This window comes from Dermacentor andersoni, chromosome 5, assembly GCF_023375885.2.
Source record: "Dermacentor andersoni chromosome 5, qqDerAnde1_hic_scaffold, whole genome shotgun sequence".
NCBI lineage: Eukaryota > Metazoa > Arthropoda > Arachnida > Ixodida > Ixodidae > Dermacentor > Dermacentor andersoni.
In genome coordinates this window covers 81,975,039-81,995,102 of record NC_092818.1, presented here as the reverse complement: position 1 = coordinate 81,995,102, position 20,064 = coordinate 81,975,039, and the positions used below count along the sequence as shown (strand labels likewise).

Here is a 20,064-nt window from a genome sequence, read left to right as displayed (position 1 = left end):
CCCCTATTTGACTACTCTTTTCCAACAGGGCCCCGTGTGTTTCGTTTTGGCTGTCACTGTTATCTCTACTGTTGTAATATACTTGGTAATCAAGAAGTGCAGAACAGTTCCATCCCCACATTAATAATTAGGAAGTGTGGAGCCATACCTTATGCAACATAGTTTGTGCAAAGCCTGCATGGCCCACACTTCCAAAGTAGCAACCGAAGGGGGCCAACATTTACAGACTTCTCTTGCACATGAGTGTCCCCTTGTCAAATGAGATATGGGCACCTCTGTATCATGGTACCAAGCAGCATGATAACCACATTGTCAAATTAGCAAAGGACCAATCATGGAGAGCACTTCCCTAAGATAAGTTTTAGGAAAAAAGGCTAGATTCTTCATGACAGGAAATGGAAATAGAGCTGCATGATGCATGCTGCATCGTCAAATCAAGGACTAATGTACTGCGCTAATCAAGCTAACCCAGGAAATTAAGCCAAGCACTGAAGAGATACTAATTATTGGCTTCACCATCATTCATGTGGATAAGTTGGTTCAACAATTAGCAAAAGTGTCGGTTGTGTGCTAACTGTGGAGGGACCAGGTGCTCTTAGAGAAAAAAGAATCTGCTATATCATAAGTACAGTAGCCAACCGATTTTCCGGACCTGGAGGGGACCAAAAAATAGTCCAAATAAAAGAACAGTCAGAAAAATCCGTTGAGTTAAAAAACCGAACTTCATTCCAGCTAAACTGGACTGAAAAAGTCGCGGGTGGTCTCTTGTTTTGAATTCCTGCTTTTCGTAACGATGTCTGCTTGCATCTGTGCAAAGGTCATGTTCTCGTCATACACACTAGACAGCAATATTAGAGCGTTGATAATGTCTTGTGTGGATGGCTGTGGGCGGCCAGAGGTGTCATCGTTAGAGTCCAAGTCACTTTGCGGTGGTGCGGTCACCTGGCGCACGATCTCGTCGTCTGTAAGATCTGTGCACAACATTATGTTGTAGTCAATCACGGCAAACTCGTGAAAAGTAACAGCAGCGGGAAGGTCCATCCCTCTGCTGCGTAAGTCAGCAATCAGCTGCTTGTCGTTGTGAATGTCTTCAGCGGCGCTGTTTGCCTCTTCGGTCATGGGCTCTTCAGAGTTGCAAAATCCAGCATGCCTAAAACAATTTGCAATCGTCAAAGGCTGAACAGCCTTCCAGGCATCCACTAGCATGCTGAGTGCCGAGAACAGGTTAACGGAGTACGTCTTCCAGTGGTCAAATCACATGAGTGCGCGGCCAAGTAAACGGGCTCGGTAGCACACCTTGAGGTTTTAATGACCCCTTGGTCCATCGGCTGGAACACACTCATTGTATTAGGTGGCAAGAATTCAAGACGAATAGCTTGCAGGTAGCTTACGGTGCCATGCGCCCCGCCGTTGTCTACAACTATTACCATTTGCCTCTTCTGGTGCTCGACCATCTGGTCCAGATGGCGGATGTAATCTTCGAACAAACTTTGTGTAATCCAGGCCTTTGTATTGCTGCTGTACCACACAGGCAGGTTCTTCGCACGCTTAAAGCAGCGCGGGTTTTTCGCCTTCCTTATCACTAGGAAGGGCAGCTTCTCGGTGCGAACCGTGTTTGCCCTGACCACGACAGTTACCCTCTCCTTACTATGCTTCCCACCTGCGCAGCCCTCATTAGTAAAGAAAAGTGAATGGTTCGGCAGCATTTTGAAGAATAGGCCTGTCTTCTCACAATTAAAAATGTCTGCAGGAGCGTACTACAGACAGTAGCAGAGCCTTCCACTTACTCGTCCGGTAATCCGTGACGGTAGATTGATCCACGGCACCTCTCTCCCCGCAATCTTTCTTGAAAGAGACTCTGTGCCTTCTCTTAAACCCACAGATGCACCCATCAGTGAACTTGAAGTCCTGAATGCCCATTTTCAAAGTGAGCATCTCAGCTTTCTGCTCGTGCATGTTGCCCGAAACGGGGAGGTTCTTTGCTAGGACTCCTTTCAACCACAGCTGCAGGGCCTCTTCAAGCTTCGGATATTGTCCTTTCCGGTCATTTTTGTAGTTTTGAAGTGCGACTGGTTGACTGCAGACAAGCTCTTTTCTTTGTTTTTCACATAATCAGACAAGTTCTGTTTGGAGATATTAAACTCCCTCACGACGTCGACTTGGGTCCGTCCTTGCTCGATAAGCCTGACGATGGCGGCCTTCTTGTCCAATGTCACGGTCGAATATTTTCCACGCTTCTTCAACACATTCAGTGGAGGCGGGTAAAGAGCAGGGGCCATGGCATTGAAAACACGTCGGTGTTACGCTGAATGAACGGCCGCAACACAATGAAATAGCAATGATACGTTGTACGGTGGCTAGTCATGGCAGGCGATGATTTCAATTGCACTGTACTGGATAAGAGCCGGCGGATCACTGCTCGACAAAAAAGTGCACGACGCCACCTACGACTCCAAGGCAAAACTGATGATGATGGCGGTTATCGTGAGCATCACCTGGAGTTCATAGGTGGTGTCCTAAACTGGCCGTGCATGACCGGTTTCCGGCTCTCAAAATCGCTTCCACCGCAGGCTACAGGCAAAAGCATGGCCTTTAAAATAGGCCTTTCTTACAACAGGCGCCACCATTGCCCCGTGAATTTGGGCGCTTCTTATACAGGCTAATCAAATTACTATACTGATCCAAACAACTTCAAGTCCAATTCGAAGCAAGTCAGGTTCGAAATTCAAAATGGCGTCCTCCCTGACTCATAGCGCTGGTCCGTCACGGCAAATTTTGTCCGGAAAATCGAACTTCTGGCTCTATGTAGTCGGAAAAATCAGTCGCAAAAATGCATTAGCTCTATGGGAATCCTGATGGTACATTTATGATGGAACATCCATCAAGTTCGAATTTCTGGAGCCCGAAAAATCGGTCGGCTACTGTACTTACATGCATTTTACCGCAGACATAATGCAAAAAACTGTATTCACTGCTGCACCAAGAATTCGAGATGATAGCGCTCATCTGCCCCAACTTTGCAGTCCAGTGCACTTTTTTTTTCTAGGATTGCCGATGCACAATTACAAATAAACTAATTCAGCAACAGTTATCACAAGACTGCACACGCCATAAGTCTGTTGCTAGGGCTTTTGAAAGCAAAATAATAGGCACAATGAGATTATTCTGTTCAAGCCTAAGTTGAATGAACTGATAAATGCGAGAGTGAAAACAAAGGATAGACATGTTAGCAATGTAACAATACAGCTAAACTGTAAATCCATAGAACTTCATAATACAGTGAGCAGAACAGGCACACAACTATACACAAAGGTAAACAGACCATAGAAAATATATAAAACACCATATGTTGTTTTGGCTTACAAGTAGAGCTCATAGCTTAAACAAATGCTGTAGTGGTCATGTGCCTGTTGGCTGGCTAACTGTAAACATTTTTTGCCTACCTTTATTCATTTTTCGTTCCCAAGTACACCAAGAGACTATGTTAGGAAATGCTAGCATTAAATTTTTCTGGAGCCTTTATAGTTACTAATAGCACAGTTGCCTCTGCAGGAAATCAAAAGCAGCAAGACGTACCATCTAGACAGTTTACAATTGAAGGAATACAGCAGCGATACAGTAATGAATAGCATAGCACAGTGCACTCATAGCAAACACCTCCATGAGCCAATACATTGTTTATAACACTCAGAACTATAATTTATACGTCCACATTGATTTGAGTCGCATCACGCAGTTTACATGTTACTGCAATCCTGGTCACGTTTGTTGGTTTGATTTGGGAGGCAGCGGTCTGAAGCAAGAGGCTCCGAAACTATTTTCCTATTAGTAACCTAGGCTTCTCAGTTTGAGTTCTACTCCTGCCTTATTAGCAGCCACATCAAATCAAACAAAGATGCTGCAACATTCATGCCAACAGGTGTTACGATTGATTCCTGTGTGCTATTTGTAACCACGAGCTGTCACTTGAATGAATAAGACAGGCAGACAAAAAATGAGTAAAAACAGTAAAACCAAGTCCAATAATTTCCAAGGAATGTTTCTTGCTTTTAAACTAGTAACAACTTGCTTTCATGCTTAGCCTAAGTGTTCTGACACTTCAGGCACAATTCAGCTCGCTGACCTCTTGATTTACTGTGGAATGTGCACACCCTAGATTTTACTCCTTTGTATTTTTATAAATTCTTATTTCTTGCAATATTTATGGTTTTATGATCAAAAAGCTTCAATGTAGGCTGTAGTGGCATGTTCTGGACCCGTTCCCCCCATTTCATGGTCTTAAATGCGAACCTAAATCTATTAAGGGTATTAATATTACCCTTAATATTACCCCCTATTATTAATATTACCCTCTTACCCTCTATTATTATCTTTTTTCCCTTCCTTTGCTCCAGGTTGGTGTAAAGCATTTATTCTTGCTTGAATGGATCCTTGTATCATCCCTGATTGATTCAGCATTTGCCATAATCCCCATGAATATGCTGTGAAATGCTTTTCCTCGTTGCTTTTTTTTTTTAACAGTATTTCTGATGGCATCACAGCTTTGGAGTAACAATATCTCTAGTTGTACTTTTCTTATTGCAATAATTATGCTTTGTCAGAAAGGTAGACAATTCAAGAGTGCAGCAGCCCTATAGTATGAAAAAAGATTACAGATATTTCAAGAAAGTAATAGTTTGTCCTAGCATTAGACTATGGGTTCTTAATTTTAAAAGTTTGACATAACTTTAGCTCTAATCAGTCTGCAGGATTCATCCTTGTAGCACTGTCAAACTCAGATCATTCAACATCATTTTTGTATGTCAATCTTTATTACACCATATATAGTTTTGTAAATAGCTCACCTCCAAGCAAGTTATGCAGAAAACTGGATTTTTCTCATTTCTAAGAAGGTATTTACTATGCAAGAAAACTGAATGAGTATATTAAATTAGCACACTGAAATACATGAACTCAGCAAGTTTAAACAAATTCTATAGGATTCAATCTGCATTGTGGCTTGGGATTTGACTCCATGACCTCACGCCTGGCAGCAGAATGCCACAGCCACAGAGTTACTGCAATGAGTACCGTATTTACTCGATTGTAACACACCCTTACTTGTAACGCACACCCGTTTTCCGCGACCCAAGAAAAAGAAGAAAAAAAAAGTGCTCTTGGTTGTAACGCGGACCCATTTGCTGTGACCTAAAAGAAAGAAAAGTCCTTTACAGTACCGCGCACCTCATTCTTTCATACAGAAATACAACTTTCTCTCATTTGGAAAAAAAAAAAAAAGTTTACTCCCTATGCACTATTGTTGGGATAGATAAAGTCGCAGTTTCACCCGAAAGGCGAAGCATTGATTACAATAGTAAATTAGTAGACAGCTATACGAAAAGTAAGGATAGTAGTTTTATCGGCCGTATAAACTTGTAAACATTTGCTTATTAACTAAATTAACAAGCATGGTGTCACGTGCGCACAAGCAAGCATGAACAAGTCTCACTCAATGACTGCGGAAACTCTTTAAATGTTGGAGCGAGGAAGTGTGGTAGCAGGAGCGAGGGAATTCACCTTTGTGCGGCCTCTCGCTTCTACCCGAACTAAGCGACGAGAACACAGCGCAGTCCGCCTAGATGTGTGGACTCTGGTTTATGTTGCAGATCGCTTTCAACATAGGGGCCACGCAGCCGCGCTGTACGTAGCAGGCACTGGTGTAGAACGCCTCTCCTGTTTGCGTCAGTCCCGCACACAAGTTTTGGGAGCTCCGAATGCCCGTGATGCAGCCCAATTTCCATCCGTCTTCGCACACGTGATTGCTTTCCTTTTAATTGCAGCATCGTGATGAACTCGGCATGTCATTCAAGTAAATACGGTACTCCATGCTTTGCTATACAGCTATCAAACTAGTTGCACAGGGATAATTGTATTTGCATCCGATTCGCATGTGAAAATTTTTGTACTATTCACACACCCCTACCCTAAAGTCAATGCCTTTCAGGTAAAAAAGACATATTGAGACAAATAGAGGCAGTGGTAAGAGTTTTTGCTATCCCTTGAGGCTAATCAAACATGAAGCATTAGTGTGTCTATAACCTACGCCTGCACACAACCAGCATAAAGTGATGTTTAAAATGTCATGGAAAAGCAACCTGGCAAATTTGTTGGCACCAAGCAAAGCTCCAGAAATAATTAAGCTTAACATTTTTAGTCATCACAGCTTTCATCTAGTGTTCTTTTTTGAAAAGCAACACAGCTTTGCTCAAATTTCACCTCCAAATGCCCATCCGGGACAACACACTACGTATTGCTGTGAGGCCACATGCAAAGGCAATATTTGCGTATGAAAGCACTTAACACTTACACTTCAACTTTTGGGGCAGGTTACGCACGCTAAAACATGATGCAGTGCTCCTTATCTTACTAACACTTTGTTATAGCCGTGGCTACGTCTGTCAAAATCCACCCCAGCATATATAGACATGGATTTTTCTTAAAGAGGCCCTGTAACACTTCACGAATGGGGTAAATAAACTTATTCATTTGCCAGAAGTGCTACCATGGACAACCAAGCCACATAACATTCCTGTGCACGCAGCACGGAGCCTAAAACTTTGCTCAAGAAACTTTCTGCTCCTTCTTTTTTGAAATCCCCACCACATTTTCCTGATACTATCACACAGCTACACACACAAGTACTATGAGCTGGACATGGATGTTATGACCAAACAGTGCCTCCAGACAGACGTAGGGACAAGAAGCCTCATGATGGTGATGTTTATTGGCATCCTATTTGAAAAGGGGTGGGTACAAATAGTCACCTGTCACCTAGCCTGCTCTATTTATATAGGTTTTCTTGCATTTACCACCTTAACTAAACTGATCTTAACTTTCATATTCAAAACCTCTAGTATATCCCTATATCGTACCATTACCTATGCTTGCAATGACTCCTGTTCTATCATTCCCTGCTCGTTTTCCACCAATACTCTAATCGTGTCTTTCTTACCTCAACTGCTGACCTTTCATCTCCTTTGAATCACAACACTTTTGGAAGGTGCACACTCCCTACGCGTCCCGCTGGGTGAATATATTGGCAATCTACTACAACGTGCAGAGTCATTTCAGGTCTTTCTTTGCAGCACACATGACTCATCCCATGGAACACATTTGCTCCGGTATGTTTTTGTCCTCAGGCAAGCCAGCTCAGGCTCCAAATAGCAAGGCACTCCCATTTTCTTTATCATAAAGATCTTCCTTCCCGATTTCTCGCTTGGCGTTTTTGTGAATCTCCATGATCCTTTTTTTTTTTCATTCTTTCTGTATCCAATTTACCACATCCCTTTCCCTCACTTTCATTTTTTACGATTCCCGGTTGTCTATGTACCCTTTCAATTACCCTGTACAACCTTGGATGCCAACTTTCTTGACTTCTTTTTCCATTCTGTGTCCACACTTTTGAGGTACAGATACTTGTGCACTTTAGCTGGCCCTTTCTTTTCATCCATGTTCCTTAGTCGTTCTTCAAAACTAAAAATTTCGCTCTAATTTTACCGATAGAACATTGGTGTCATCTGGTGACAGGGCACAACGCTACTGTGCCTACGCTATGGCCTCCAAGAACCCTGGAATGTCAAGTACCAAAGCTAGGCAAGATGATAGGCATGGCAGTCATTGCACCATGTGGGCATAGTGGCACAACCAAACAGCTTCATGAGCAATAGGAACAAAAAGTAGTGCAAGGTCCTAAGGCTGTGAGAGGGGCCGCATTCGAGTGCCGATAACTCCCCTTACATAAGTACACTTGAAATCTTTTCATAGGAAAAGGTATTTGAGACTAACTGTTCCAGACACGTAATACACCTTTCATAAAAGGTGCTTCATAAGGGTTCCTTTAAGTTATTTACCTTTGCACAGGTGTTGCGAGTGCCATGCAAAACAAACACGCTCTGCGGGTACATGTGCGCAAACAAGGAGCTGTGCCACATTGCGCATCGGACAAGACTTGGCCATGGCGCGAGCAAGCAGCCATCTGAGGCTATGCAAGTGACAGCACCTCAAAGCAACAGGGCAGATGCACTTCATGCCACAGAAAAGCCACCTAACAGACGCTTTGTCACAAGGCACGTTGCACAACTATTAGTGGCCACATCAATGGCATGGCTAGCAATTGCATTATCCAGCTTTTAAATTATTTTTTCCCCCATAGGTCAATGAGGTGCATTTAAAACGAGGCTTAGAACTGCTGTTTTTATTTTCCTGCAGAGGCAAAGCTTGGGGCAACAGCAATGCAACTCAAGGCATACTCAACGTGTGATGAGCATGGTATGCAGCAAAGCGAAATGAAATTGCAATAAAAGAGCTCATCCCCACCTGTTCTGTAAACAGTGCATTCAGCAACCTCAAAATTTTCGCTTGTTTTCAGCATACAATTTTAAGGTATAAATGTAAATTAAACTTCTATGATATTAAACAGCTTCTTTTTACCGACAGTGCAGAGGGCATGCATGATATGTCAGAAAATGATGCAAAATCAAAATGACACAATGGCTAAGTCGCATTTACATTCCTTCGACTGGCCTTTCACATACAGCCGACATCCGTTAATTCGATCCGGACGGGATCGACGAACGTGATTGAATTATCCTGCGGGTCATGTTAAACGAGTGCAGAAAAATGCCAAAACATACCACTTATTCCTTGGCAGTATTTTTCCTCCAATTCTAACACGCCCTCGAATCACATGAACACCCCTTTACTATGTGTCCAAAGTAGAAAACTAACGTAAATATAACACTAAATCTCCTAAACAAAGTAGCAATTTAACGCACAACAAATCTTTTAGCAAAAAAAATAGACAAAGGTTTAAAGGGACCCTGAAACGCTTTTGACGATTTTCTACAAACGTACTGAGTCGTTAGAGTAGGTTCTTCTGATCATTAATTGACACATCTAAGTGCCCTGCGTAAAGCGTGTAATTTATTATAAGGTTCTAAAAATGCACATTGCTGCCGATCGCAGCACACTGTTCGGCGAAATTTTAAGCCGCCCCTACCCATATGACCGAAATCACCCATACGACGTCAGTGGGGCGAGCTATCCGATTGGCTGACAAGGGCGCGTGATCGATAATTTTTCCAACTTTATGGTAAACAAATGATCTTCGTAATAGTTGGAATGTTAGTTAACTTGTTTTTATGAAAAGAAAGTAACATAAAGGGAATGCACAAGAATAATTTTTCAGTACACTTAAGCACTTCCGGCACACAGCAAGTGTCGTCTGCTTGTGTTACAACGTACTCGATTTTGACGAGAGCTCCGCGGTCACAGTCGGTCTCAGTCTTTTCGCGAGCACTATGATTCGACTTTGTTGCCTTGTGGACTGCAAACGTAGCGACTGGCAATATGTCAAGCTGCGACATCGTGTCCCTCTGCAAGGCAGCGTACGAGCGAACTGGCTGCTGCGCATCAGACTGCCGCTATCCGATCGGCACCAGGATTTGCGCGTTTGTGGCCGTCACTTTACACCGGAAGATTACTAACGCAATAGCGTTTCGCGAGTCCGGTATCAGGGCAAACACAAGCGCAAGGGGACAGAGTCTGGCCGCTTGACTGTGCCGTAACGGAATGAGCCATGAGATGAGCAGAAGGGCAAATGTGAATGGTCTGCACGGTGCAGCCACCTGGTGGCACAGAACTCAACCATACACAGTAGCAGCAACGAAGTGTATTCTTCTTTGCTGCTGGTGTGTATTTTTCGCAGGAGTGTAATCATCAACACGTTGTTTTTATAAATGTTTAAAATATATTATACTTGGTTAGAGCAATATTAGCGCTTTGTTTGGCTGGTTAAGCTCTGCGCCAACAAGTAAGTGTATGGACCGTGCAGACCGATCAGGCCGCTCACGTACGTCTACGCTAAAGTTCCTTCATCAGCTTGAGTTTATGCCTCCAGTCATTTGCCGAAATGACCAGCTTGCCTGTGGTTACCGGAATACAAGACACGTTCGGCGCTACGACAGAATGCTCGCAACGCGCGCTGCTTCGATAGCTCTCGCTTGGGGTCGACGGCCAAGCGGCTAGCAGAGAGGTCTCGCGCGGTCGGGGGCGGGCTCCAAAACAACCGGAAGTGGACGATGTGACGTCGCATCGTGACGCTGAACCAGTGAAGGCGGAGCTTAGCCCCGCTCGCTCGGCGAACTAGTTGAGGAGGAAAAGCATGGCTAGGGAGGAGGGTAACTTCTAATCGCTTGTAGCTCCATTAATACATAACGCTTCACTTAAATTGTGGTGCGAATGTTCTACTTAAGCTGTACCCTACGCGTATACAAAATTTGTCCGAACCGTTTCAGGGGCCCTTTAATATGTGTTGCAAAACAATGGCCGGTTTCCCAAAGTCAGCTTCGCTGCATGGTTTGGGCTTCCTGAAATCAGCTTTTGCGCAATGTGTACGCGTTGGTTTTTGCATCGTTTGTGTCGGTTTTTGCATTTTGTCCGATGGTGCAGGCAGTTGCCAGTTCAATGTTCGCGAGAAAAAAAAAAGGAAAGAAAGCCATAAATACCATAATCAGACATGGCGAGCTACTGTTATTGCTTGAAAATCTTCCTAGGGCAGGCCCAAGATAGGCGCATTCGATGAGAGATGAGATGTGTTCCAAACATTTGCTGTCCCCTAAGCTCCACTGAGACAGACGCTGCCCTAAAGGGGCCACTAATGGGGTTCACTGTCAGGGTCATACATGCACGTGCTGACTGGTAAGCTTCAAATTATATGGCAAAGGCAAATTTTAAGATCGAAATAACGAAAGTTTGGGCTCATAGAAATGCATAGATGCAGGCCGAGACTTTCGGCTAGGATCAAATTAACCAAAAAATCCAATTAACCGAAGTCGAAGTAACGGATGTCTGCCGTATTTACATACTGTTCTAGTCTATGTGACAAGTCACATACAGTAAGACGCTGTGGGACATATTTTGTCAATCCTCTTTGTTTACAATGAGCAGACACATACAAATTTAGGAAAATTATTCTACCAGTCTACACTAACTTTGCATTCTTGCTTTAGCATCACTTTCAGTGCCCTAGAAGCTTATGAATGTTACAACTGTACGTCGCCGCATTGTAATTAGCTCCTGCATTCCCTCACCGCACTTCACTGCACAAAATCTTCTAGAAATACAAGTTGAGAGCAATTTTTTCATTCAGAAATCTCACTACCGAGCTTGAAGGAGTAAGAGCTTATTTGCACTACTATGTAGAAAAAAAGCCCACTAAGTCTCATTTAAAAGCAGCAAGAACATTGTAAGCACTGCAGATACAATCACAAAAGACTGCAACACGGTTGGTGCAAAAAACAAGAACAGCAAACATAACATTACTCAACAAGGTGGGGAAAAACAAAAATATAGTAAGTGAGCAAATATTAAAAGTTCCTGAATGGGAATGGGACTGCTGGCAGCAACAACGAAACATCGATAAAATGAAAGTTTGGCCAAGGAAATCTTTAGCACCAGCAAATTTATGCCTACAGCCTGTTGCAATACACAGCTCTCTCTTATAGATAGGTGCTTTCAGTTTTCCTTACCTGTTATGGCAAGAGCACAATTTCCTTGCCATCTAAGCAGGCTATCTGGCATATATTAGCATGCTTCTTTTTGTGCTTATCATCATACTACCAGATGTTGAGTAAACAAACAAGGAAGACTGGCACCAAGTCAGTCGGCTATGCCACTTGGTAATCAGCACTCGAGCATTTCATGGTGTATTCTCATTAGCATCATATTTGGGAGCACCACGTGGCCCATTGCAGACAGAATAAATTAGAACTACGTACATGTCGAATGCAGTGACGTGGGCCGAAAAAGTCATCACCTATGTGAAAGGAACAGTGGTGCGATATCATATGTTAATGTTGTAGCAAAACACAGCGTACTGCATGTCTCACCGTAACCATGACAGACAGAGACCTATTCTGTCATTGAGAAAATTCTCTCTTTTTTTTTTTCATTTTGCACTGTGCAGGCATCAAATGCTCTCAATTTATTTTGAATGAAATCAGCAAGTACTGCACCCAGATAATGCTATTAAAACAAAATACACCACAAAATGCCATGTGTGCGTGAAATTCAAGCATGAACGAGCCAGCTGATCCAAGAGAGGCAAATTATTATACCGGCCTCATTTATTTACGCAATGTTTTGTCTAAATCACGAGTGCCGGCCGCCAGGCCACACCCAAGGAAAGCAAAGCAAGCCTTTGCGGCATGTCTCGCAAACCTTGTCGCCGTCGCGCATTCCCACTCGAGAAAGGTTTTCAATGTTTGCCCACCTTGGCAGAGAGACAAGGGAGAGAGAGAGAAAAAAAAAGAGGACACAAAGAAGCGGACGATACATGCCTGTGACTTCTGAATGCGACTGGCCGCCCGGTTTTCTCTCGCTTTTTGCTACAAAGAGGGATACACCAAACGATGACAATCACAAATGCAATCCCGCCCCTTTTACTGGTGGTAGCCACACAAGTGAAACCAAGTGATTTTAGAGGTGGTGTGTGGCAGAGGGGGGAGAAACAATCAACAGAAGCAGCGATAGCAGCAGCAGGAAATGCGCTGACAAAAAGGAAAAAAAAAATGTCAGAAGAACAGCCAACAATCAACAGAAGCAAAGGATGTTTGGGCATACAGTGCAGCCGAGGAGTGCCATTCAAGGACACTGGTGTGGTGGTCATCTGTGCTCACACTGTGTGAAAGCTGCAATCTGGCAACTGGGGGATGCAGTATTTTGGTTATGCATAGCAATGCTGGTTTGTTTCGCTTGTTAACTTCTGGATAAACAAATTTAAAGAATACACGAGAAAACATGGCTAGCAATTAAAAAGAAATTTAAAATCGGTAAATCTAAAGGCTTGTCTCTGATAAAGATGTAACAAGGTACAAGTTTCTTGGAAGGCGTTTTTCTTGTTATTGATTTTTTTGTTAGAGTCATTGTTGTTATGCTCGAATTAGTGCCAAGCTTGCTTCCATTTAGGATTCATAGGGCTTCCACAATAACACAAAGGGGTTGAGTGCTCAGCAGCTTTAACTAGCAAAAAATGATTTACTTGAATTGAACACCCAACACTACAGAAAAAGTGCATTGACATTTAGCAAAGCTATCACTAGGAGCACTACAACACAGTACAATGCACGGTTATAATGCAAAACTAATGTGCACAGCTATTTGCATGCAACTCTCTTACCACTATCACGTTTACTTTTCTTTTTCAGTCATATCAGGTCAGATGAATAAAAATTTTCCCACTCAAAATCTGTCTCTATATTAATATTAACAGTCCATTACATTGCCTCCCAAAAATGTCGGGCCACATCTTTCAGCAGTTTCAGGGCACCGCTTACAAACAAGGTTAAGATGCTTAACACAAGCACAAGTACAGTTTCACGACTGTGTAGCCCTCCCAATATAGCTGCCACATGCTTGTCAGTACAAAGTGTGCAAGAATACTGTCCAACGTAGAGGCAATGCAAATAAAAAATAGAATATGCATGGCAAACCACAAAAGGTGAGCGACTCACGAGGTACGGCTGTCGTTTCTCGGGAGGCAGGTTTCTCCAAATCTTTGCGATCTGTTTGGATCGCTCAACCCAGCCTGTTGCGAGTCAAGAACAAAAATGTATGTTGAGTTAGGCTGCACACATTGCCGGGGCATAGCTGTTGCAACAACTAGAAAGGTTTTCCCTTACTGAAGCTATTGTCTATTAAGTTCTTTAGTTTTACCCCATTCTACCTGTGAGCCTACAGGTACCAGCGCCATGCTGTTACCAGTTGCCATTGCAATCCCGACCATTCTTTTGAATTAAATCATCAATGAGAAAAAGGGTGCAGGATGTTCCACTTCCTAGCTTGCTCTGCCACTCAAAAGCATCAAAACAACAATCACTGTAAGAGAGAGAGAGAGAGAAAGTTCACTTCATCTATGCTTCCCATTGCTTCAGCACTCTTAGCATTATATAGTGCTCAATTACATGTTTAAGTAATGATCTCCTCAGCAGCCCCGAATTTTCCAACTAATTGACAAAGCTTAAAAAGTAATTTTACAGCCCCATGTTACCCCAAGATGCTGACCGGTCTAACAGCAGCTTGTCGGCTATGGTGTTCCGCTGCTGAGAATACTAGTGTGGTGCATACAGACAAGGATATGAGAAAGCAAATGAACACACAGGCACAGCGCTACAAAGGCACAGTGTCTTTTATTGTCCTTGTCTTTATGTGCTACACTAATATTCCAAGATAAAATACCCACAAGCCCACATTGCAACACTGGCGCTGCTAAGCTCAAAGTCGCGGGTTCAATACGGGGCATGGTACCGGGCCACATTTCAACGGGGGGCCAAATGTGAAAACATTCGTGTACTTAGATTTAGGTGCCTGTTAAAATTTAGGTGGTCAAAATTAATCTATGTTACTGGTATCCTCCCTGTGACGTGCCTCCTAATAAGACTGCAGTTTTGACACGTAAAACCCCAGAATTTAATTCAGTGCTGACCAGCCTATGTGGGGCAAAGACTTACGCTGCAGCAGTTCTGTCCTGCGCAATGTGGGTAAAATCTACACCAGCGAAGAGAGAGTCTGTGCTCTTACGAGCGCGAGTACTAAACGAAAGAAAAAAAATGTGTAAATGGCAACAGAGTGTAGCACCAGCAGGCATGTACGGGCACTCACTTGGGTACTCCAAGCGCAGGCTCTGGCAGTTGAGATTGGCATAGAGAACGGGCGAGATAGTGGCCCCAGCTCCCAGGGCCTCGTCACTCTCCCATTTGAGGATGTTCTTATGGCCTCCCGAGGATGGCAGGTCGGCGTCAGGGTCCATCCAAGGGCTTGGGGGCGGTTCAGAAAGCTGAGGACTGCATTCCAATAGGACAGCAATTACAGGAAGAGTTGGCTTCTGAAGCCAAATAGTACTTTAAAATAAAGGGCGGGGGGGACTCTCCTACTATGGCAACAATTTTAAATTTTCGCATAAACATTGTTACGGTGATCAATATTTGCACTGCAAATCATACCGGATGCCTTGTTGCTGTTTGCCTTTAGTCCATTTTAAAATAAAACCTGCCCAACTTTGCACGGCAACCCACTGAATGAATAATTGCAGCTTGATATATAAACCGACTTTTAAAACTAAAGCTTCCCCATACTATGTGGCATTAAAAATAGCTAAGCTATTTTCATTTTCCAAGAGGTTCTTTTCTTGAACTCTGCTATAAAAAAAGAAGGCCTACCCAGAAAAATGTTTCCTCAGCTTAGAATCCATGACTCTAACCCGTGATGTGAACTGTCCTGTCTGCTTATCTTGAAAACAAGTGTTGATCAAACAATCTTCCTCGCCTTATTACCCTAAGCTGAGAAAGCTTAAAAACTGCAATCTCTTCCTGAATTCTTACTTTAACATACACTAAATGGTCACTGATCTGAGCTTCATGACGTCTGAATAGTTGAAATAGTAAAAATATCCAGCTATCAACAGTTAGGGGGAAAAAAAACGTCCCATTGGGCTGTGACTGCAACCGCCAGAAGCTCGAAAAGCTCCTCATAATCTACAAATGAAATTTGTGTAAATTGCTTCTTTCTTCTTAATTAAGACAGTGATTCCCATGAACTCCTTGTGTATAAGAGTAAGCTTCCTGACATTAGCTGTTACTCTGGTTATGCATTATGCAATATAATCAAGCTTCAAATAGCGAACACTGATATATAATGAATTATCAAATATAAAGAAGTAAATTTTAGAATTTTCTCACTGTGAGCAGTATGCAATGAATGTTTCGATATAATTAACATTGGATACAATGACTTTATTCTCACATTGGTTGTGGCTTCATTATAATGAGGTTCGAGTGAGACATCGACACACACAAATTGTTTATCTATTCTTCAGTGACAGTTTTTCCCCATGTAACAACAGCTACAATCTTATCACTTGACATAAGATATGCCTACATGTATAGCAACTTTTCCAAATGTTGTCGCCAATCCTACAGCGAAATAATCTTGTCGAATCAAATTGCGTGCGCAATGGGATTAGTGCTGTACGTTCAGGAATATATTGTATATTACTTGTGTAAGGGTTGCAACCCAACTTTGCAGGGAAAAACTTTTGAAAAAAATTCATAACGTACCGCCAGAAAGCAAAATTAATTCTACTGCCGCTAGATGATGCTAGCTGCTTTTCTGTCGATGCCACTCAGGCCGGCGGCGCCCCATTGTTTCTTTGTGTGGTGCATTGTCTCAGCTGTGCTGTCAGTTTCTCCAGACAGATCAGTGGCATTCCGCCTCTAGAGGGGAGCTCTGTTTGAGTCAGCACTGGCCAGGGGCGATGAGCTGGCATCTGAGGTCGTTTACTGCAACATTATGTCATCTGCACCTCTCTCACCCTCTGCTACAGTTGCAGAAACACTACGAACCTTTAGCAGGCCATCATCAGCCTGATTCGTGGAAGGGCCCCTCACCCAGCAAAGATTCTTGAAAAAATTGTGCAGTCCTTACACAAGTATATATGGTATGTAAGCACCAGTGATTACACTGGCATAATTCAGCAAACAGAGCGAAAAATACTGGAAGAACCAGAGGCAACATAGCACTGCCTTAGAGATTACACTGGAATGTATGATAAGTCATGTATAAATGGTCAACGCACTTGAACCATAGATCACTTTTAGACGACCGACTAACTCGCTGCTAGCATTATGCTTCTATGTTACTTGCCGTTTTCCGGCAAAAAGTTCGCCCAATAAACAGCCAGATTTTCTAGCCACAGTTTTCGCACTAACTGGTCCTCCACCGTCACTACATTGTGAGAACGTCACTACACGAGTGCATGAAAAAAAAAAAAAAACCAGTCCACAAGGAGCGCCGTCTTCACCTGCCGTACTCCATGGGGAAAGGTGATGGGGACGGCATGCTGAAGGGCGAGCCCACGCTGTGGGAGCTAGCCGGAGTAAGCGGGTTCTGCATCACGGGTGCAGGTCGCGATCCCGAGGCACCGTGCTGCTGCTGCTGCGGCAGGGGAGACATGCTGGCGGCCGATGCACCCATGGAGCCCACACTCTCGGGTGGTCCACCTGGGGAGACCGTCAACTTGTTTGCTGACACGGTCCAGGTAGGAGGGCTTCTCAAGAGAACGAACTGCTTGTCTCCATTGCAATGAGCATAACACAAGCTGCAACATACACTGACACAGCACATGACACCGTGCATGACACAATACAAGACACACAAAACATAGGATTTCTACCACACCCCACAGTGGAACAGACGTTAGTATTTCATCCTATGTTACCAATTCGTAGCCTCGCAACCAAACAGGTCTTATTTGTCTTACCTCAGCCTCAGACTATGTGTAAGTAATAAGGGCAGTAACCCAAGATAAAGTAAAATCAACCAGCCAGTCCTTTATATAACCCTGTTGAACTTGAACACTGAACAAAAGCGCAGCATATGTAAAAGAAATCCCACTTAGAAGTGCAGCTTCACAGCAATGCACAACACATTGCCGTGAAGCTGCATCCCGCTGCCCTGCGCAAGGGGCAGCAGTGAAGACTGATGGCTGAGACTTTCTACATAGATGTTTCTCTATATGTGCTTCACGCTTATGAGTGCGTGGTACTGATTTTTCTAAGTTGTAAAATATCTTATTATATGTAGTTATATCAGCAAATTTTTTTTTCCAAGGGCTATTTAATTGAATTATGGGGCTTTACGTGCCAAAACCATGATTTGATTATGGGTCGCGACGTAGCGGGAAGACTCCAGAATAATGCTGTCCACCAGGAGATCTTTAATGTGCCCCTAATGCATGAGACACGAGCGTTTTTGTATTTCACCTCCATCGACCCAAGGGCTATAAATGATGGTGCGGCTTCTACATGGGAGCAAGTCGCATGCACGAAAAAATGGCAGTACTTTTCAAACACAGCATCTACAGCATTCTCATTAAGGGGGGGACGTGGCTTTGAAAATCAACTTCCTTATTTCTTCATGGATTTTGATCAAAATTGGCACAGATGTTTAGAATGTCTCCCTGATTCTTCCATATAAGTTTCAGAGCGATATCTTGAGAACATTTTCTTCAATTTTATTGTGCAGAATTTTTCTCACTCTTACTTTCTGGAGAGCCTGCGGAACTTAAACGTGATAAGGCTGTTTCACATGGCGCGATTGGGGCGAAAAAAATCGTTCTGCCGCGCACGTCGCAGAGCGATTTTCGCTCACAGCTTTCACATGCGCTTATGGCAGCGCGATATCCGTCGCAGCGATGCGCAGGGCTGCCTCCTTCTCACAAAGTATCCATACCTACATCGTTAAACAAAAACAACATGGAAACTGGTCAAATGTTCGAATTTTCCTAGTTTTATTCGATAATAGAATAGGTACACCATTTTTAACGTTTAAAGGCGTTGAGACACGACAGCTTGCAGATACGGTGAGTGAGGCGCTGCTCTACACCGCAAGTATGACCGTGCGGCTTGCGCGGCGTCGGTGGGATGGTTCTGTGTGGTACACTCTAGTTTCGTTGTTACTATGGGAGCCGCAACTTTTTTTCCTGGATGAGTATTTGCTTTTGCAGAAGAACAAACTACTGTTGAGTGTGCATGTATATAAGCAGCTGGCGCGGTTTGTAGGGATGAAGCGGTTGACGACGGCGGCGATCAAGTGGGTAGGTGCCTAATGTTGAAGCGGCGTCCTCCCGATCTGGATAGTGCAGCTTCTCCTTTCAAACGAATTGTGTAAGCGAAAGAAAAAAAAATGTATGAAGCTCCTAAGCCACAAACGCTGGTGGGTACACCGTAAACATAGCTAGAACTGACGCGCGACATTGCTCCACAGAGCTACCAATGCGCGGTGAAACACACATTGCCCCTCCCACATCGCGCCGATCGCTGCGACTGAGCGACGGCGCGACCAACTTGTTGGAATCTCGTCGCGGAGAGCCCACGACGTCGCGGCGGTCGCTGAGCGACGGAATTCGCTGTGTCGCTGACTGAAAATCGCGCCATGTGAAACAGCCTATAGAAGGCTTGTTAAGTATTGACTGCATAGCTGAATGCATGCTGAAGGTTGTGACATTGTTTAATTTTTGTTTTTCGCAACACAAATTTTTTGGAGTGCCATATTTTATGTTGCCTTCACATCAAGCACACTTTCAGGGTAGACAAATAGCCATATCGTAAACTTACAAAGGGTCAACATAAGAAAGCAAGAATGTCACGACCTGCACTGCAGCCCAAGGAACGTGACAAAAAAAAAACGGAGTCAAAATATGTTAAACGGTATAAAAGAAATCACAAACTGAGCAGAAAGGCAGAAACATTCTTGCTCCACAAACTGAGCAGAAAGCCAGAAACACACTTTTGAGAAAACAGCTCTCAAAGTTTTACCTTCTCTTCAGTTCTCTAAAAGGCACCAAATTTGTAGTCTTTGGGTTGTTTTGTGATGTGGGGCTTCTTGTACATGTGGCCTCTCGTCTGGTGTGCTTCCCCCCACCCTTTTTTTTTTTTCTTTTTATAGGGCATTCGTTGCTGCTGTTGCTCTACAAAGAGCATGGTGCCTAGGTTTCAAACCAAGTGACGTGCGTAACTCTGTGTGGGCATGAATACAGTTCCAGTGTACATTCCAGCAGCCTGTACCCGCAGGCTGCCCGATTGATAGCAATTTCCAATACAATCAGTGAGGCTTTTTTTTTTGGTAGAATCGACCATGTTACTGAATGAAGGCTCTGAGTGTCAGCAGCCTCCCAAGTCATCTTTACTTGACAATGGCTGTAGAACTTAGGATCTGAGAGCTAGTGATAGATAGGCAGCTGCTAGGTGCTTTCCAGAATTTCACTTTTGTGTGATGCCTCGATCACTTCTGCTGCCAGGTGTCTGTGCCAACCCAAGGGGTCTAGTGAACAGAGCGCATGATGAGGTTCTCTTTATGAAGGGGTGGTATGATAGATATTGTTACGAGCTATCGTGACGATATGACGATAGAGTGAACGCGCAATATGCTTGGTTGCGGGTCCGAAGTGCCGATGTGCGAAATGCCTAGCCG

At 43.6% G+C, this 20,064-nt stretch overlaps 1 protein-coding gene and 1 pseudogene across 6 annotated transcripts in view; both read right to left on the bottom strand.

The window, feature by feature from the left end:
- The window catches only part of LOC126530817 (uncharacterized), a 230,873-nt gene that overhangs the window by 134,787 nt on the left and 76,022 nt on the right, over positions 1–20,064 (bottom strand). For 4 of the 6 annotated variants that reach the window (XM_050178103.3, XM_050178108.3, XM_050178109.3 and 1 more), the window contains exons 32-35: positions 16,895–17,117; positions 14,698–14,879; positions 13,551–13,624; positions 12,378–12,425 (exon numbers count right to left, since the gene is read on the bottom strand). In XM_050178103.3, coding sequence (XP_050034060.1) covers positions 12,378–12,425; positions 13,551–13,624; positions 14,698–14,879; positions 16,895–17,117 — 527 coding nt within the window. The remainder of the gene's footprint in view (positions 1–12,377; positions 12,426–13,550; positions 13,625–14,697; positions 14,880–16,894; positions 17,118–20,064) is intronic. The other 2 variants (XM_050178106.3, XM_050178107.3) reach the window with 2 other exon arrangements.
- LOC140218392 (tigger transposable element-derived protein 4-like) lies at positions 733–1,920 on the bottom strand (annotated as a pseudogene).